Here is a 21,200-nt window from a genome sequence, read left to right as displayed (position 1 = left end):
AAATCTGTGTATCTGCCTGGGAAGGTGAAAAAATATTCTGCTTTAGAGAACACACGCCAAAATGCCTAAACAGTAAAACCTTGGCTTGCAAGCATAATTCGTTCCAGAAACATGTTGTATATCAAAGCGAATTTCCCCATAAGAAATAATGGAGACTTAGACGATTCGTTCCACAACCCAAAAACTTTAACCCAAAATACTGTACTGTACAGAACAGTCGCCACACTCCCGCAGCGTCAGATAGAGAACCGTCGGCTCAGTTGCGATGATGTGACACGCGTATACTGTACATACTTGTACTGCAAGATCTCACTCATTTAGAACAGTCACCACACTCTCGCAGCGTCAGAGAGAGAAGAACCATCGGCTCAATTGTGATGACGTGACGCACGTATGTTGTACATACTCGTTTATCAAGTTAAAATTTAATAAAACCTTTTGCTCATCTTGCAAAACACTCGCACACCAAGTTACTCGTAATCCAAGGTTTTACTGTAGCTGATCAGCCGAAAGGGTAACGAGCAGAACACATCCACACATTTTCACCACAAGATTTATTTTTATGGGATTGCAAATACTGCAAGAATACAATGCAGGTTAATGTTAACCTATGCATAATTAGTTTTGTCCATATCTTTGCGTATGGAACAGGAGCGATGCTTGAGCTATCTGGGAGAGTCCAGCTGAGACACGAAACACCCGGCGGGTTAGGAGAGAAGGTTGCGTTCCAGTTTATCCTGCCTTGCTCTATATGTAAAGCTTGTTAAGGATGGCCTTCCTAAGCGGCTCAGTCCTAAATTAGTCCAGAAGATTGGGGTCACCATCTGCCGTGCGCTCAGCCACTTCCTATTTCATCAAGAGGTAAAGAGCCAAAGTAGCACATCTGGGTATCATGTGCCTCACAGCCTTCAGCAGCAGCTGCTTGGAGTCCCTAAAACTCAGTTCCTCCCTGGAAACAAACCAAAAACACCAATACTGAAATATCTTCTTATGCCTTGCAGAACGTTTCAAGCAGGAGAACAAGGTAGACCGTTTTGCCACTGTTGCTGCTTGTTCAGAGAAGCGGCAGCGGCTGGGGTGGCCATGGGAGGCAAGAGGGGACTTGTCGCTTTTGCACACAAGAAGCTGCAGCGGCCAGGTGTCTGGTGAGGAAGAGACAGGAGAGACATCTGATGAAAGGGGGAGGAAGTGAGAGACAGGAAGACACTGGGTGGAAAGAGAGAGGGGGTTGACATTCTATTTTATGGTTGTAGTGCAGCATGACTTGATAGGAGAAATCAGAATGGAAGGGGTTAAAACTTTTTCACACCACTGTATTCCTATGTGTTACTTTTTAATAATGTTTTAAAAAGTATGAGTATACATATATTTTATGTACAGCTTTATATTTTCTTTCCAGTTCAATAGAAATTAATTTCTCAAAATTTTTAAAATATAATTTGGCATAAATTTCAAAAATTGCTTGTCTTTGCACCCAAGGGGAGGGGCCTTAGGTGCCTGAGCCAATCAGTTCCTTAGGCTCCTCCCCCTATACCCCAGGATACAGAGGGAGGAGCTTAGGGCCCTGATTGGCTCAGACACTTTGGGAGGGGCCCTAGGCATCTGAGCCAATTAGGGCCTTAGGCCCCTCTCCAAGCATCACATGATGTACTGGGGAGGGGATCAATCGGACGGGAGAGACGGCGATTATGATGAACTTCCACACGAATCATTTGAAGGTAATTTTTTTGTGTGCATCAATAGCTCTTTTAGAATCGGCCAAAAATCGGATCAGAGCACACCCATGCGGTCTTACCAGTCCTGTTTAGTGCATCTAGCTCTCTGAGGCTGTGGTTACCAAACCTGTCCTGGGGGAACGTCTAGCCAGTCAGGCTTTCGGAATATTCACAATGAATATTCATGAGAGAGATTTAGATACACCTCTTCCACCGAAGGCAGATCTCTCTCTCTCTCTTCATTGTGGAGTTCCTGAAAATCTAACTGGCTGAAGGTTCCCACAGGGCAGGTTTGACAACCACTGCCTTGATTAGAGGCTGAAGGAACAGATTAATTTTCTTTAGGTTAATTTAGGAGAACATCATTAGTTTCCATTTTCTTTTGTTCATTGTTTCAGAAATGCTCTTTTGCAGCTATTAGAATATCAGATTATTATGAGGTTCAGTATAGGTTTTGGCTATGCACCAATAGTACAGCCTTATAGAGAGGGTGTGTCATCCTTCAGATGGTATTACGGCAGAAACAGTGCAGCAAGATAGCAGTAGCAATGAAGGGAACGTTGGTCACCCAGTTTCTGATTCTATAAAAGACACCGATCTAGGCACCTAACTTAATTATTCAATTAGGCTTGATTGGCAGATTTGGAGTGGATCTTGGGAATGAGTTGTATCTAGATGCCTAAATTGGATTTAAGTGCCAGTATTCAGGTCAAGAAAACCTAAACTAAACTAAACTTTAGGTTTATATACCGCATCATCTCCACAATCGTAGAGCTCGGCACGGTTTACAAGAGTTGAGAGAGAAAGGAAACTCCAAAGAGGTTAAAGGGAATAGTGAGAGGGATATTTGGGGGGCTTAGAAGGCCAAAGAAGGGGTAAGTGTTACATTTTTTTTAAAAAGCCAGGTTTTCAGATGTTTGCGGAAGAGTTGGAGGGAGCTCAGGATCCGGAGGGGGGAGGTAAGGTTGTTCCAGAGCTCAGTGAATCTGAAGGGGAGGGAGGTCCTGTCATAAATAGGGGACACCTAAGGTTTCAATGCCTACTGGGTGTTACTAGGTGCAATTGTAGAAATGGTGCCTAACTCAAGATTGACATCCTCGATGCTCGGTGCCTATGTTTTAAGCACTGTTTATAGAATCAGGGCCACAGCGTCTGAGGATGGGGTCCAAAGGCATCCTGTAGAAAAGACTCCGGTCGGCTCAACCATGATCTTCCCTTGAAGTTGGGGTAGAAAGGCCTCCCAAGTCTAGCATCTTCCTCTTCACCTCTCACCCCTCTGCCGCCACACCTGCACGAACTTCAAAAGCAAATAATGTTTCTACATAACATTACCTCCATTGCTTTTCCTTGCAAGCTCTCTTTCTGCTTTTCTTCTTTCAAAAGCCTTTATCTCGTTTTGCAGCAAGCCATGACCCAGCCTGTGGAAGATATTGAGAGAATGACATCACAAGGAACCCCTAATGATTAAGAGGAAGTTGTGCCCGCAGGTGCCCCCGTCTCCTGTCTCTCTCCCTCTTTTCTTACCCAGACTTGATCGTCGGTGGGACAGGTAGCAGTTTTGCAAACCCTTCTTTCCCAACCAGCCAGTAGGTCTCCTCAAATCCTTTACCCTTGGCCAAACCAAAAAGAAAAGCACAAGTTCATCTGGGGAGATGGAAGGGGTGGGGGGGGCAGGTTTTCTACAGTAAGTTGTATAGCAGTAAGGTGTGCCTGCGTTTTAGCACAAACATCCTTTGTAGTGAATTTTAACCGAAACAAGCAAGAGAGATTGGTATTATTCTAACCCATTAAATTTCGTTGCATGTACATTGATTTCTAGGCATTTCTGTGCACAACTGAGTTTGCTTTGCACTAGTCTTTGAGGCGCCTAAAGGAACCAAATACAGTCAAACCTTGGTTTGCGAGCATAATTCGTTCCAGAAGCAATGCTTGTAATCCAAAGCACTCGTATATCAAAGCGAATTTCCCCATAGGAAATAATGGAAACTCAGACGATTCGTTCCACAACCCCAAAACTGTAATAAAAAATACTATACGTACTTATATTGCAAGACCTCACTCATTTAGAACAGTCACTGCACTCAGGGCAGGATTAACCAATAGGCCCAGTAGGCACGTGCCTAGGGCCCCGAAATGGTCACGGGGGCCCGATGAAGGAGGGCATCAACCTTGTTTTTTCCAAACGGCGATGAGCCCCTCCAGCATCAATCAGCAATGCGCCCCCCCCCCCCCGATTAGCAACGAGGCTCTCCCCCCTCCATCGACGGAAAATAAGACAAGCAAGCAACGCAAGTAAGAAAGGCACCGGGAACTGTAATTGTGCAAGTGGTGCTGCTTGCCCAAAGCTTCCCTCTGACACAGCTTCCTATTTCCGCCTGGGCGCATGGTGGGGTGGGGCGGGCCAGGGGGCCCAGTGTACTTGTGTGCCTAGGGGCCCTTGACAAATTAATCCTGCCCTGACTACACTCCCACAGCGTCAGAGAGAGAAGAACCATCGGCTCAGTTTTGATGTGTGTATACTGTATGTACTCGTATTGCAAGACTTTGCTTCTTTAGAACAGTCACTACACTCTTGCAGTGTCAGAGTGAGAGAGAGAGTGTGTGAGTGTGAGTGAGAGAGTGTGAGTGAGAGAGAGTGCGAGAGTTTGAGAAAGAGAAGAACCATCAGCTCGGTTGTGATGTGTGTATACTGTATGTACTTGTATTGCAAGACTTTACTTCTTTAGAACATTCACTACACTCTTGCAGTGCCAGAGTGAGAGAGAGAGAGAAAGTGTGAGTGTGAGTGAGAGAGTGTCAGTGTCAGTGAGTGTGAATGAGAGTGTGAGTGAGAGTGTGAGTGTGAGAGAGTGTGAGTGAGAGGGTGTGAGTGTGAGTGAGAGAGTGAGTGAGAGAGAGTGAGTGCGAGAGTTTGAGAGAGAGAAGAACCATCGGCTCAGTTGTGATGTGTGTATACTGTATGTACTTGTATTGCAAGACTTTGCTTCTTTAGAACATTCACTACACTCTTGCAGTGCCAGAGTGAGAGAGAGAAAGTGTGAGTGTGAATGAGAGAGTGTCAGTGTCAGTGAGTGTGAGTGAGAGTGTGAGTGTGAATGAATGAGAGGGTGTGAGTGTGAGTGAGAGAGTGAGTGAGAGAGAGTGAGTGCAAGAGTTTGAGAGAGAGAAGAACCATCGGCTCAGTTGTGATGTGTGTATACTGTATGTACTTGTATTGCAAGACTTTGCTTCTTTAGAACAGTCACTACACTCTTGCAGTGCCAGAGTGAGAGAGAGAGAGACAGTGTGAGTGTGAGTGAGAGAGTGTCAGTGAGTGTGAATGAGGTGTGAGTGTGAGAGAGTGTGAGTGAATGAGAGGGTGTGAGTGTCAGTGAGTGTGAGTGAGAGTGTGAGTGTGAGTGAATGAGAGGGTGTGAGTGTGAGTGAGAGAGTGAGTGAGAGAGAGTGAGTGCAAGAGTTTGAGAGAGAGAAGAACCATCAGCTCAGTTGTGATGTGTGTATACTGTATGTACTTGTATTGCAAGACTTTGCTTCTTTAGAAAATTCACTACACTCTTGCAGTGCCAGAGTGAGAGAGAGAGAGAAAGTGTGAGTGTGAATGAGAGAGTGTCAGTGTCAGTGAGTGTGAATGAGAGTGTGAGTGTGAGTGAATGAGAGGGTGTGAGTGTGAGTGAGAGAGTGTGAGTGAGAGAGAGTGCGAGAGTTTGAGAAAGAGAAGAACCATCGGCTCAGTTGTGATGTGTGTATACTGTATGTACTTGTATTGCAAGACTTTGCTTCTTTAGAAAATTCACTACACTCTTGCAGTGCCAGAGTGAGAGAGAGAGAGAAAGTGTGAGTGTGAATGAGAGAGTGTCAGTGTCAGTGAGTGTGAGTGAGAGTGTGAGTGTGAGTGAATGAGAGGGTGTGAGTGTGAGTGAGAGAGTGAGTGAGAGAGAGTGAGTGCAAGAGTTTGAGAGAGAGAAGAACCATCGGCTCAGTTGTGATGTGTGTATACTGTATGTACTTGTATTGCAAGACTTTGCTTCTTTAGAACATTCACTACACTCTTGCAGTGCCAGAGTGAGAGAGAGAGAGAAAGTGTGAGTGTGAATGAGAGAGTGTCAGTGTCAGTGAGTGTGAATGAGAGTGTGAGTGAGAGTGTGAGTGTGAGAGAGTGTGAGTGAATGAGAGGGTGTGAGTGTGAGTGAGAGAGTGAGTGAGAGTGAGTGCGAGAGTTTGAGAGAGAGAAGAACCATCGGCTCAGTTGTGATGTGTCTATACTGTATGTACTTGTATTGCAAGACATTGCTTGTATATCAAGTTAAAATTTAATAAAATGTTTTGCTTGTCTTGCAAAACACTTGCAATCCAAGGTTTTCTGTATGTCATTACCTAAAAGCAAGTGTAGCGGGTTTTGCTTAATACAAAACAGAGAGAACGACAAGTAAAATTTCTTGTGCCTCTCATAAATTACCAATATGCCACGTAGTAAAGTATCAAAACGGTTTGACATTCAAGAAGATCTGACAGCAGTGCAAAAATTGCCTATAACCATTCTTTTGCTTTCAGGCAACGGTGGATTAACACATATGCACAGCCCTATGAAATGTTTCAATTTGACAGCACTTAGTCAGCAGCAGATGAGCTGCGGAGGAAGATGTGAGCAATGCCTCTTGCCAGGAGATCAACAATTGATGGATTTTCCATCCTTCTAGGCACAATCTTGTAGCAAAAGCACTGCTCTTAACAAACACCTGGATTTGTTCCTTAGGGAGGCAACAGCAGTAACACACTGCAGAGCCCCTCCCACTGCTCAGCCTGCTGAAGAAAGGTCTGAGGACACCATCCCATATATATGCACTCAGATGTCTCATTACAGCAAAGCAGAGGCAGCAAGTTAAGTTTCTAAGTTTATTCAACACTTGATATACCATCTATTATCTAGTACAGACATGGGAAAACTACGACCTGTGGGCCAAATACAGCCCGTTTAGCTTTTTAACCTGGCCCATGGCGTCAGAGGCGACTGTACTTTGCCCTTGTCTGCAGCATAAGGCAGGGTTTCTAAATGCACGGTATATGAAGCCTGTCTGTCCACTCGCTGCCGCCACTCCCCCACTATATTTACTTGCAGCCCTGCTGGTGCCGCAATGAAAGGAAGGACCAGGCGCGTACCCACAATCCTTCTCCCAACGTCAATTCTGACGTTGCAGAGAAGGTCCAGGATTGGCTGGCCTGGACCTTCTCTCCAACGTCAGAATTGACATTGGGAGAAGGCTTGTGGGTACGCGCCAGGCCCTTCCCTTCGTTGCGGCACCAGCGGGGCTGTAAGTAAATATAGTGGACGAGCGGCGATGGTGAGCGGACAGACGGGCGAGGAGCGAATGGACGGACAGACGGGCGGGTGCCGGACCGGAAGGGGGGAGGAGGAATCTGCAGCAGGTTGGCTTGGGGGTGGGCAGGCTTCAGCATGATTTTGGGGGATGGCGGGAAGTAATTAAATGCAGCTGGTGCAGGTCAGCTTGAGGGGGAGGGAGGGAGGAAGAGGGCACTAAGGACATAGGAAGGAGGCACCGGGGGCATAGAAAGGCACCGGGGCATAGGAAGGAGGCACTGGGACACCAAGGACATAGGAGGGAGGCACAATGCGCAAAAAGAAAATTTGCGAGCATTCAGTAGCTGGCAGCTGCGGGAGTGCTTTATCCTCCTGCTGCATCAGAAACCCTCACGGGACGTACCTCACGGGACGTGTCGAAGTGGAAGATGATATTTTCTTTCTCAAGGGACCCTCGGCCACAAGAGGGCACCCGCTCAAACTCAGGGGCGGAAAATTTCATGGCGACACCAGAAAGTATTTCTTCACAGAGAGAGTGGTTGATCATTGGAACAAGCTTCCAGTGCAGGTGATCGAGGCAGACAGCGTGCCAGACTTTAAGAATAAATGGGATACCCATGTGGGATCCCTACGAGGGTCAAGATAAGGAAATTGGGTCATTAGGGCATAGACAGAGGGTGGGTAAGCAGAGTGGGCAGACTTGATGGGCTGTAGCCCTTTTCTGCCGTCATCTTCTATGTTTCTATGTTTCTATGATGGGTCATTTGGCCTTTATCTGCCATCTTGTTTCTATAATCAGAAAGTTCTATGACATCACAATGCAGGTGTAAAGAGCCTTAGCCTATAGGAAGAGGAGCTGCAAATGTTAAGAGCCTTAGCCAATAGGGAGAGGAGGAGAGAGTGGCTGCTGCAGACACCAGAAAGTATTTCTTCACAGAGAGAGTGGTTGATCATTGGAACAAGCTTCCAGTGCAGGTGATCGAGGCAGACAGCGTGCCAGACTTTAAGAATAAATGGGATACCCATGTGGGATCCCTATGAGGGTCAAGATAAGGAAATTGGGTCATTAGGGCATAGACAGGGGGTGGGTAAGCAGAGTGGGCAGACTTGATGGGCTGTAGCCCTTTTCTGCCGTCATCTTCTATGTTTTTATGTTTCTATGAAGGGGAAGGTGAGAGTAAAATACATCGAGATAAAATAAAAGGGTGTTAAAATGGGGAGGGAAAAACCATAGGGGTGGGGGGGGGGATAGCACTTCTTAAAAGCGGTTGGTGTTCGTCATTGTGAATGGAATCGCCCATTCTTAGGTTAGAAATGAATCTCTAAATAGGAAAGTTTTTAGTTTGGTCTTAAATTTGTCCAATGATTCTTCCAGTCGTTTATCCAATGGGAGAGCATTCCATAGGGGGGAGAGGGGAGGGGGGGGCTCAAGTCTGTGTCACTGCAGCCTGGAATACAGGAAACCTTGAACTCACTGAATCTTCCAGGCATCCACAGTGTTCCCTGATTAGGGGTTACCCAATATCCTGAAAAACCCAGAAATGTCCTCTTTTTAGAGCACTGAGCGAGTGTCTGGATGGATTTCCAGCCATGGTCTCGAGGTCGGGGAAGAAGAGATGAGGTCCATGTGGGGGCAGGGTTGGGACAGAATAGGGTGTGACTGGGAGCAGAATGGGGTGCAGCCACGCATCCTCTTTTTTTTTTTTTTTTTTTTAAATCAGGAAATCTGGTAACCCTATCCCATATTCCTGAAAACCATAAAAGTGCATGGCCGTAGCTGCACGTATGGTCCCAGGGAGCCCATGGTAGAGACTGGCAGGGCCAGCTTAACCTACGGGTATGGACCAGGTATGGGGCTAAAGGGTGACGAATGTCCGGGGCCTTGACGTCACCGGCCCATAAGTTCTCATGTCTCTGCTACAAAGCAGTATTTGGCATGCTACCAGGCTATCTCACCCCTCATTTTACCCTGAGTTACATTAATAAGAGCTCTCGAAGAGGACACTTGTTTGCATATCCCTCAGTAAAATCCTGTCATTACAAAAGGTTCCTCGACAGAACCTTTTCTTTTCAGGCGGCCACACTGAATGCATGGCTTGCCAAAATTGCGTTAGAAGCTTCCTCTTCTCTTGATTTTAGAAAACAGGTAAAAACTCAATTAGTCAATAGACTGGCAACCTAATGTATCTTATTACTTATAATTTTTATCTCATTTTAAATTGTTTGTATCTTCCCACTGTAAGCTTTTAACTTTGCCGAAATTTTAGATGGAGAATTGGGCAGATAAATGGCAGATGAAGTTTAATGTGGAAAAATGCAAAGTGATGCACTTAGGCAGAAAAAATAAGGAACACAAGTATAGTATGTCAGGTGCAACTCTGGGAAAATCTGAACAGGAAAAGGACCTGGGAGTATTAATCGACAGGACACTGAAGCCGTCGGTGCAATGTGCGGCGGCAGCGGAGAACGCGAATAGAATGCTAGGCATGATAAAGAAGGGAATCACGAGTAGATCGGAGAAAGTCATAATGCCGCTTTATAGCACACTTGGAATACTGCGTCCAGCATTGGTCTCCCAACCTAAAGAAGGATATAAAACTGCTGGAGAGGGTGCAGAGACGAGCAACAAAGCTGGTGAAAGGTATGGAGAACCTGGATTACGAGGAAAGACTTAAGAGACTGGGGTTGTTCTCCCTTGAGAAAAGGAGACTGCGAGGGGATATGATCGAGACTTTAAAAATACTGAAAGGAATCGACAAAATAGAGCAGGAAAAAACATTATTTACAATGTCTAATGTGGCACGGACAAGAGGACATGAGCTGAAGCTAAGGGGGGACAATTTCAGGACAAATATCAGGAAGTTCTGCTTCACGCAACGAGTGGTGGACACCTGGAATGCTCTCCCAGAAGAGGTAATTGCGGAATCCACCATTCTAGGATTTAAGGGTAAGTTAGATGTACATCTCCTTATGAGTGGCATGAAGTGACAAGGGTAAGGGTAGGCTAGATGCACTTCTCTTTACGAGAAGCTTAGAGAGATATGGGGACCAAAACTATGCCAAGGTACACCTGGCGCGGCCACCACGTGTGCGGATCGCCAGACTTGATGGACCTAGGTTCTGTTCCGGAGATGGCGCTTCTTATGTTCTTATCTGTACTGTATGTATAATGATTGATTGATGTGAACTGCTTAGAACTCCCGGGTATGGCGGTATATAAAAATAAACTATTATTATTATTATAAATGAAGTTTGCCATTCAGCTTGAACGCTTCCCTCCGCCCTCTTCTGACGTTGCCGCCCAGTTCTGTCAGGGTGCAGCTTCATAGGCCAGCTGCCACGAGGGGGGAGGACCAGCGTCAGCATTAGAGGAAGGAAGTGCCGCGTTTCTCTCCTCCAACGCTACTGCTTGACGCCGACACTGGCCCTCCCTCTTCGTGGCAGCTGGCCTATAAAGCCGCATACTGACTGGACAGGGCAGTAGCGTCGGAAGAGGGAATTGGCCGGGAGGTGGGGTGTGGACCGGGGTTCGGTCATGGGCTGGGGCGCCGTAATCTCTTGAGCCCAGGGAAAATCTAGACCCCCCCCCTAGGCCCACCCCCCAGGCCCACCCAAGCCCACCCATCCCCATCCCGTTATGCCCCAGTCCTGCCCCAATCCCCCCACTGCCTGCTCTCGTCGGGCAGGAGGGCATCCACGCATGTGTGGACGTGATGTCACAGGCACGACGCCCTCGCGTGGCATCTGCGTATGCGCGGATGCCCTCCTGCCCGACGGCGATTTGTTGGAAGCTTTTCAAAACCCGGACAAAGTGCCCTCAAAAGGAGGACATGGGAAATCCGGATGTCCAGTAACTCTACTTGAGCCAGCCCTGGACACTGGATGCCCTAACAGTTCTTATCTGTCGTCATCTACTATGTTACATAGATCCAAACGTTCAGAGCATTTTCACATAGACACAATAGGGGAGAAAAACCTCCGATTCAATCTGTTGGCAATTACCTGTGGGCACTGCTTTGAAATTAGCCTTCCCCAGCGCTGTTTTTATCTGGTTTTCAAGTCTTCCCCTGATAGCATGCCAATATAAGACACCGCACTGGCTCCACAATGAATAATATCCCAATTCCATAACACTGACTTTTGACAATATTAGAAAAGTTCTTAGAAAAATTCAGGTAGCCAAAACTCATGTTCCATTTCCCCACCAAGCACACTTTTTTTTCACAAGTGGAGGAGAGGCTTAGTGACTAAAGCAGTAGGCTAAAGCTTGAGGAAATCAGGGTTCTCCCACTGATCCTCTCATGACCTCAGGCAATTTGTTTTATTCTCCATTTAGAGAATGACACGGTGACAAAATTCGTCACCATTCCCGTCCCCGCGGATAACCGCGGGAAATAATCCCATGTCATTTTCTAGTGTCTATTTCAACCTCGGTCCTTCTACACCAGCATTATTCAAAGCAAAGCTTGCGGGTCAGTGGTTGTGGCCATTCATACTCTGATTCTTATGTGAGCCAAGGATAATGAAGCCATTGTGAGATCACTGGTGTGATTGGCTCTTAGGGACTGGTGGAATGAGGCATTATGACATCACAATATCTGCTCTGGATACCAGAGACTGTCATTCTGTAGTGTCTGTTTCTACCTCGGTCCTTCTACACCAGCATTCTTCACAGCAAATCTTGAGGGTTAGTGGTTGTGGCCATTCATACTCTGATTCTTCCCTCTCTCCTTAAAGAATGACATGAAGATGGTTTCCCGCGGTTATCCGCGGGGATGGGAACGGTGATGAATTTTGTCACCGTGCCATTCTCTAGCTCCATTGTACCAGGTAAAATTTTAGTTCTCCAGTACTCTAGAAACATATAAACATGACGGCAGATAAAGGCCAAATGGCCCACCCAGTCTGCCCATCCGCAGCATCCACTATCTCATCTTCTCCCTATTGGCCAAGACTCTTAACACTTGCATTGTGATGTCAAAGAACTTTCTGATTATAGAAACATGATGGCAGATACAGGCCAAAAGGCCCAGCCAGTCTGCTCATCCATAGCATCCGCCATCTCCTCCTCTTCATAAGAGATCCCGCGTGCCTGTCCCATGCTTTCTTGAATTCAGACAGACAGTCTTTGTCTCCACTGCCTCTACTGGGGGATAAGGAAATCCCTGCTGAAAAAGAATGTCACTCATATTGAGCTCAGGACTGGAAAGATGAGTAATTAAATCTAATTCTTAAAGAAGTTTAAATTACATGTCTAGAATTACGTGTGAATCATAGCTGCACAAACAGTGTAGGAAAAGCAATCAAAATTAATCTGCTAAGATCCAAAAGCCCTGTTTACCAGTAGAGAGAATAGAACTCTAAGCTAAAATAAGAACCATAACTTATAACATGTCATACAGCAGAGCGATATGTTTTCCAGGGATACATTAGATCAGGGAAGTCAAAGTCCCTCCTCAAGGTCCGCAATCCAGTCAGGTTTTCAGGATTTCCCCAATGAATATGCATGAGATCTATTTGCGTGCACTGCTTTCATTGTATGCTAATAGATCTCATGCATATTCATTGGGGAAATCCTGAAAACCCGACTGGATTGCAGCCCTCGAGGAGGGACTTTGACACCTCTGCCGTAGAGAGAGAATTCGCTCATTATCACCTATTTTTCAAGGCCTAAAATTTTCCGGCTTTTACCTCGGTATTAAATTCTAATACAAGAGACTGTGCCGAGGCTATCCCAAGTTGAGGTGTGTGTGTCAGTAAGCTGGAAATGAGCTACACCCTGGCCGACATCCCATAACGTAGACCAGGGATCTCAAAGTCCCTCCTTGAAGGCCGCAATCTAGTCGGGTTTTCAGGATTTCCCCAATGAATATGCATTGAAAGCAGTGCACATAGATCTCATGCATATTCATTGGGGAAATCCTGAAAACCCGACTGGATTGCGGCCCTCGAGGAGGGACTTTGACACCCCTGCATTAGATGAAGGTAAGAAGAACTTGCAAATATAACACCATTACTGCACACTACTAGGTAAAGATAGTGGCTTAGTAAGGGGGGGCTGTTCACCCTAGGCGCTTTCATTGTGGGGGGGCGCCGACACCCCTCCTCCTTCTCTCTGTCTTCAGCCTCTTCCCACTCCACCCCCCCTAGCGCACACGTCTCCCTTCCCCCGTACCTCTAGCCATTCACCGCCACGACCAACAATTTCAATGTGCTCCTCGCGACCGTGTTGGCGCGCGCCAACAACACTTCCAGGCGCCGCACCTAGGAAAAGACGTCAGAGGGAGAGCTGAGGCGGTCGCGAGGAATGCGTTGATGTTGTTGGTCACGGCAGTGAATAAACTAGAGCATGGGGGAAGGGAGGGGGCAGAGGTGCACCACCGTCCCGGGCGCCTCTCGCCCTCGCCACGCCACCGAGTAAAGACCTAAAGGAGCTACAGCCAGAAAGCGCCATCCTCCCCAGCCCCATTTAAACGAAGCCTGCAATTCTAATGTCAGCCTCTGGGGGGTGGAACTTCTGCTTCTCCGAGCAGATTCCAGCTTCCCGTTCTGAAAATCATATTAAAAAGCATGTCCTGGTGTGGTAGAACACACAGAAAAAGGGAGACCCAATGATCCACAGTGTAAACAATCTAGAGATAAAAACAGCAGACTGTGGATGTCCTGAAAGATGATTTTTATTCGCTCTTCACAATAAAAATGCAAATAAAAGTCTGAATTAGTAATACACGTACGATTGTCCGTGTTTCGGCGAGACCGCCCTCCTCAGGGGTCCGGATGAGGTAAGGTACAAAGATAGAAATATGAGCAAAATAATGTACGTGTCTTTGAGCATAAAACCTGAAAATGGCTTGAAGCAAGCAGAGTGGCGTGTAAAATCGCAGTCAGGTTTCATGCTCAAAGACACCATAAAGTGGTACCTTGGATTACGAGCATAATCCGTTCCAGGAGCATGCTCGTAATCCAAAATGCTCGTATATCAAAGCAAGTTTCCCCATAGGAAGTAAGGGAAACTTGCTTTGATATGTTCCCACCCCAAACCTTCCCCCCCCCCCCACGAGGCCAGCAGTGCTGCTCCCCCCCCCCCACGAGAACTGGCATTGCTCCTCCCCGAAGGCCCCCCCCTGCGAACGGGAACCCTCCCCCCCGTGATCCGGCACCCCCCGCCACCATCATGCACCCCCTCCGCCGCCAACGGGCACCCTCCTCGCCGCCATCTGAGATCCCCCAACCCACCCGAACCCTCTTCTTACTTCCAGTGTAGCCTCCGAATCGGCATCGCCGGCATCAGCATGTCCTGTGCCCGAAAATCTGCTTCCTGTGCCGGGCCTTGAGCATGCGTGCATGCTCAAGGCCCGGCACAGGAAGCAGATTTTCGGGCACAGAACATGCTGGTGCCGATGCGGAGGCTACACTGGAAGTAAGAAGAGGGTTCGGGTGGGTTGGGGGATCTCAGGTGGCGGCGGGGGGTGCCCGATGGCGGCGTGGGGGTGCCGGATCACGGGGGGGGAGGATGCCGGTTCTCGGGGGGGAGGGGGGCGCTCGTACAGCGAGGCAAGCTCGGTTTACGAGGCACCAAATTTGCGAATGTTTTGCTCGTCTTGCAAAACACTCGCAAACCGGTGCACTCGTAAACCGAGGTACCACTGTACATTGTTTTGCTCATATTTCTACATCATCCGGGCCCCTGAGGAAGGCGGTCTCGCCAAAACACGGACAATCATACGTGTATTACTAATTCAGACTTTTATTTGCATTTTTATTGTGAAGAGCGAATAAAAATCATCTTTCAGGACCTCCACAGTCTGCTGTTTTTATCTCTGGTGTAGTACAAAGAAGGCATAGAAATGGAATAAGAAAGATGCTGGACGGTACCTTAAGTTCCGTTCTTCCTCTCGGTTCTAAGAGATAGAATTCGTTTAAAGAGCTCAGTGTCTGAACAGTACTTTTACTGACATGAATTCGATAGGCTGCAAAAGAAACAAGAGCATTATCCAACGTAGAGCTCTCGTGGAAAGAAACGGTGGTTAAAATGCTATTAAATAAACATGTCTTAGCCAGACTGAAGCGATCTACGTTTAAATTATACATCACGAGGCCTAAAAGGTACTCATACCCAGAAAATTTTAGGGGTGACTTTTGACAACAAACTGAATTTTCATGATCACATCAGTAATATTGTTAAAACTACTTTTTTACAGATTACGTAAGATTCAATCAATTTCTAAATTTCTATGTCCCCAAATCATTAAATATTCTTATTCACTCTTTGGTGATTTCTAAAATAGACTACTGCAATGCACTCTTTAAGGGAATATCATTGAATGAAATTAAACGTCTTCAAATTATTCAAAATGTTTCCATTAAACTTATAACCAAATCTAGAAAGTTTGATCATGTTACACCTCTTTTAAAAAAATGCACACTGGCTTCCAGTTATTCATCGGATAACATATAAACTTTGCTTGCTCGCCTTTAAGTCTCTTCTTAATAAAACTCCAGCTTTTATATGTAAATGATTAATTCCATACTATCCAAACAGAGCTTTAAGATCTAATGAACAAAATTTACTAACTATTCCTTCGCTTAAGATTATCAATACAAGACGGCAGTTTATTTTTTTCGGTAACCGCCCCACAGACTTGGAACGCCCTTCCCATTTATTTACGAAAGGAGCATGATCTGGGAAAATTCAAAAGTAATCTAAAAACATTTCTTTTTAAAGATGCCTTTGGTGCTTAATCTAATAATCCAATGATTTTACTGTATTATTTTATGCTTTCATTTGTTTCCCTCTTGTACTTCCCCTTTTTTGTTCTGCTTTCCTATATTGAATTGTATTTCGCATCCCCTTTTTACCTTATGTTATGAGTATGATGAGTTAATTTTTAACCCAATGTTACTATATAAAGTTTGTACTGTATTGTTTCCCACTGAATGTATTTTAAATTGTTCATCGCTTAGAAGCGATTCATCAAAAGAACCATTAAACTTGAACTTGAAACCTCACAAAAAAATCAGTAGGTCTGGATAAGGCCTATACTCCAGAACTTAAAACAACGATTAGGGTTACCATATTTTTTTATGGAAAAAGAGAGGATATGTGGCCCCCCCCCCCCACCCTGCTCTGTCCCCAGCCCCACCCCATTCCACCTCAGCCACGCCTCCACACAACCCCATCTCCTCTTCTTCACACGTGTGTGTGATATAATCGCCTTGCATCCACGCATGCTCGGAAGCCCTCCAGACGCAGCCCCGAGCTCTAGCAGATCCAGGGCCGTCCAAAATCTGGACAAAGTGCCGGGTTTTCTAAATCCCTTGTTGAACTGTAAAAACGACTCAGTTTCTTCCGGAATATGGTGTAGGTACTGTTCTGGTCGTTTCTGTGAGGTTATTCCAAGTTTTTACTCCTAGAAAGGTAAGTATGGAATGGAAAACACATTTGTATTGAAGATTTTTTGTGGATGGGAGACTTAGTAGCATCGTATTGAACGTTCTGCAAGAACTGGACCACGCCAGTGAAAAGAGCTGGATGAGGGGAGCCGCTGAGTTTCACTTCAGTGAATTGATTCATTGACCGAGAAAATCGGACCAGCCGATTCAGCGACCCCCCCTTCCCCAGTGAGACCTGACATACCTCTGAGGCCTCCTAAAGCAGCAGCAATGGCAGCGCTCTGAACGGGCTGCTTCATGGCCTGCCCCACCGGGGGCTTCCCTCTGCCACATTACTAGGCAGTAGAGAATGACACGGTGACAAAATTCATCACCATTACTGTCCCCGCGGATAACCGCGGTAAATAATCTTCATGTCATTCTTTAAGGAGAGAGGGAAGAATCGGAGTATGAATGGCCACAACCACTGATCCGCAAGCTTTGTTTTGAAGAATGCTGGTGTAGAAGGACCGAGGTTGAACCAGACACTACAGAATGACAGTCTCTGGTATCCAGAGCAGATATTGTGATGTCATAATGCCTCATTCCACCAGTGCCTAAGAGCCAATCACGTCAGTGATGTCACAATGGCTTCATTATCCTTGGCTCCCATAAGAATCAGAGTATAATTGGGCACAACCACTGACCCTCAAGCTTTGCTTTGAAGAATGCTGGTGTAGAAGGACCGAGGTTGAAACGGACACTACAGAATGACAGTCTCTGGTATCCAGAGCAGATATTGTGATGTCATAATGCCTCATTCCACCAGTGCCTAAGAGCCAATCACGTCAGTGATGTCACAATGGCTTCATTATCCTTGGCTCACATAAGAATCAGAGTATGAATGGCCACAACCACTGACCCTCAAGCTTTGCTTTGAAGAATGCTGGTGTAGAAGGACCGAGGTTGAAATAGACACTAGAAAATGACAGTCTCTACACAGAGTTGAGAAAGGATGGGTTGTAACTGGGAAAATAACAGAAAAGCAAGTATTGTTTTTATAGCTTCTTTTCATCCTTAGAAAACAGTAGTACAGAGAGAATTAGGTACGTCTTTACTTACGTAGCCCAGTGGATTCCATCCGGGATGCTGTATTCACTGTATCTCCAAACAGACAGTACCTCGGCATGGTGAGACCCACCACCCCTGCGACTACAGGTCCTAGAGAGAAACACATTGTAGGATTCCGTTAAGGAGGGTCTCCCTAACAGGCTGTGTCCCATTCTCAGTATTTTATATATTGTTTCACTAGGAAACAAGCATTTTTACACCAGCTGTAGGCTTTTCACTAACTTGTCTAGCTTCCAAAAGCTGTATGATCTGAACTGTACCAGAGTGTTATTAACCCAGGCCCCAATGCTCAAAACTCCGACTTCGTAGTATTAAATACGAGGGTTTGAGCGATATTCTGCAGTTAAATAAACAAACACTTTGTAATCTTGCCCTAGGAACAAAGTATTAAACCCAAAGGCCACGTTACAGGTATACTGAACAGGCTAATTTGGTCTGGTTCTGCCATCAGTCACAATGTGCAAGCTTTTGGAGTAGTGCGAGGCTTTGCATGTTGGTGATGTCATACGATGGTGAACTAGCGAGCTGTTTTATGTTGTATTATGAGTGTTTTTATTATGGATGTTATACTGTAATTCACATAGGTATATGCAGAATGAAAGCTTGCATGTACAAATTTCCTCTTGATAAACAAGCATGGGAAATTCAAAATAAATTCCTAGTTCAAGTTCAATTTATTTATTTAATATACCGCAAATAAAACACAAAACTATTAAAATCTAAGCGGTTTACAATAAAATTTTAAATAAAGGAATAAAACAATACAAGACAAACTTACATTTAAAGGGTAAATTCCAATAAGAATTGCAAGGAAAATAATGGAAAGGAGAATGAATAAATAAAATAAAGTCCCCATGATGTAAACAAAAATAAAAGAGGCTTAGAGAAATGGACTGCCAGGGAAGCCAGGGTTCCAAGCCTGTCTCTGCCACTCTGGCTCTCTTTGTGCTCACTGTTCCCTCTGAGCAGAGCAAGAGTCCTCCAACTGTATTTCTACAATATTGTGCTTTCCTTTGCTAGGGATAGGCAGGTTCCCTTTGAGTCCTGCCCCCTCTCTATTGAAAATGTGATTGTAAAACAGCACCCCCTTCTGGCGGGTGAAGGACTGCTGCTCGGCTTTAGAGCAGCAAATCACAAACTGTGTGCCGTGAGACGCCGCTGGTGAGGAAGAGAGGCGCCAGTGCTGGCTGACGGCGTCCAGAACGTGCCTCTCGCGCCGAGGGGCACCTCCTGTAGGCAGTTATCTGCCGTTAGCATCTCCTCTCCACACCCCCCACCGACGGTGAAAGGAGGCTCAGGGCCACAGCTGGATAGCATCCTCGTGGGCGTGGATATGGACACGATGATGTCGCATATGCACATGACATCATCGAGTCGACATCCATGCATTTCTGGGTGCCCTCCAGCTGCGGCCCCGTGTTTAGTGTGCCATGGCTTCAAAACGATTGCGGCATGCTGCCTTAGAGGGTACAGCGGTTATGACCTCCATCATGTCACGTTGGGGCCTTTTACTAAAAGACATTAAGTCCTAGGATGTACTTAATGTGACAAAAGCAGGCTATCACAAAACACATTCAAGCTTTTAGTGGTATTTTACCTGATAGCACATGCTACTAGAGAATGACACAGTGACAAAATTCATCACCGTTCCCGTCCCCACGGATAACCGCGGGAAACCATCTTCATGTCATTCTTTAAGGAGAGAGGGAAGAATCAGAGTATGAATGGCCACAACCACTGACCCTCAAGCTTTGCTTTGAAGAATGCTGGTGTAGAAGGACCGAGGTTGAACCAGACACTACAGAATGACAGTCTCTGGTATCCAGAGCAGATATTGTGATGTCATAATGCCTCATTCCACCAGTGCCTAAGAGCCAATCACATCAGTGATGTCACAATGGCTTCATTATCCTTGGCTCACATAAGAATCAGAGTATGAATGGCCACAACCGCAAGCTTTGCTTTGAAGAATGCTGGTGTAGGACTGAGGTTGAAATAGACAATAGAAAATGACATGGGATTATTTCCCGCGGTTATCCGCGGGGACGGGAACGGTGATGAATTTTGTCACCGTGTCATTCTCTGCGTGCTCCCTCACATATTAGGGTTTTTAAAAATCAATTTTTTTAAATCAATTTGGGAGTGAGCATGTTATGGGTGGAGAATGGGCATGAAAGCTTTAATAAAGTAGCGTATTCGAATTACTGTGTGTAACTGGTTAATAGGAGGTGATAAGCGCTCCCATGTTAGATCTTTACAGGTAACAAATTGTAAAGGGATTTTTTGTCACATTTTTACTTTTTAGGTATATAACTAATAAACAAAAAAAAAGTCACTCCCCTGTGAACTGTCACTGCACACAAAAAGTTTATCCAATGAGCCTCAGACACACTGACTGAATATACAATTTCAGGTCAGGCAGGAGGAGACGATGATTAAGGACATGTTACCTTATTGGCTGAAAGTACCTGACCTGGAATTGTTTATTCAGTCAGTGTGTCCGAGGCTCATTGGATAAACTTTTTGTGTGCAGTGACAGTTCACAGGGGAGTGACTTTTTTTTTGCAGATTTTACAGGTAAAAATGCCCTTAACTGTGCCATGTTGAACCTGAACTTAGGGAAAGGGGACAGGATTTGAAATACGGTACAACGTTTCTGTGGTTACAATCAAAGCAGTTTATATATATATTAAATAAGCGCTTATTTTGTGTCTGGGGCAATGGAGGGCTACATGGCTTTGCCCAGAGTCACAAAGAGCTGTGGTGAGATTTGAACCTGGCTCCCCTGCTTCTCAGGCCATTTGGTATGCAGGAGAGTCTAGGATTCACAGTGTATGCCTACGCTGATGATTTTCAACTTTTGCACCCTATAGATTCCTCAAGTTCCCAGGACATATTCGAAATTAAACGTAAGTTGGCCAAAGTACACGAATGGTTGAATGTTAATCAACTTTCTTTAAGTATCAATAAATCCACATCTTTGCTTTTCTCAGGGAAAGAAGGCGCACAACTCATTAACCCAATTTTAATTGATAACAAACCCCTTAATCTCACTACCAATACTAAAATATTGGGTGTCATTATAGACAACAATCTTACTTTTCGATTACACATCAGTGCATTGGTTAAAAATTGTTTCTATAGAATAAGAATGATTCGTTCGTTGGTTCCAATTCTCGATTCATTTTCTCTCAATACTTTAATTCACTCACTAGTGATTTCAAAACTAGACTACTGCAATTCGTTATTAAAGGGGGCTTATCTCAAGGATATTAGGCGCCTCCAAATCATACAAAATACTGCTATAAAGGTAATTTCAGGTTCAAATAAATTCGATCATGTCACGCCTCTTCTTCAAAACGCTCATTGGTTGCCAATTTCATACAGGATAAAATATAAAATAGCTCTTTTAGTCTTTAAGACAATTAAAAATAATACTCCTGCATTTATAGATAGGCTCCTGATTCCTTATAGTTCGTCAAGAGTTCTTAGATCCTCTTCACAAGCTACCCTTTATGTTCCCTCATTAAAAATCATTGGTATTCGCCGTGACCTGATCTTTTCAGTTACTGCCCCATCTATTTGGAACTCTCTCCCTCTATATTTACGGCTTGAACAAGACTTGAAAAAATTTAAGAATAGTTTAAAATGTCTTCTTTTTAAAA

At 45.3% G+C, this 21,200-nt stretch overlaps 1 protein-coding gene across 6 annotated transcripts in view; it reads right to left on the bottom strand.

Annotated features, from left to right (window-relative positions):
• Window positions 1-658: 658 nt before the first annotated feature.
• Window positions 659-21,200, bottom strand: part of GUCY2F (guanylate cyclase 2F, retinal) — a 71,789-nt gene continuing 51,247 nt past the window's right edge. For 3 of the 6 annotated variants that reach the window (XM_033946303.1, XM_033946304.1, XM_033946306.1), the window contains 5 exons: window positions 17,527-17,625; window positions 14,908-15,002; window positions 3,240-3,325; window positions 3,048-3,133; window positions 659-949 (listed from right to left, as the gene is read on the bottom strand). In XM_033946303.1, the coding sequence (XP_033802194.1) occupies window positions 939-949; window positions 3,048-3,133; window positions 3,240-3,325; window positions 14,908-15,002; window positions 17,527-17,625 (377 nt within the window). In that variant the 3' untranslated portion in view covers window positions 659-938. Of the gene's footprint in view, window positions 950-3,047; window positions 3,134-3,239; window positions 3,326-14,907; window positions 15,003-17,526; window positions 17,626-21,200 lie in introns of those variants that run through there. The other 3 variants (XM_033946305.1, XR_004539609.1, XR_004539610.1) reach the window with 3 other exon arrangements.

The sequence above is a fragment of the Geotrypetes seraphini genome, chromosome 5 (genome assembly GCF_902459505.1).
Source record: "Geotrypetes seraphini chromosome 5, aGeoSer1.1, whole genome shotgun sequence".
In the NCBI taxonomy this organism is placed as follows: domain Eukaryota; kingdom Metazoa; phylum Chordata; class Amphibia; order Gymnophiona; family Dermophiidae; genus Geotrypetes; species Geotrypetes seraphini.
Note: the sequence above shows the minus strand (reverse complement) of the source record. Positions and strands in the feature narration are given on the sequence as shown.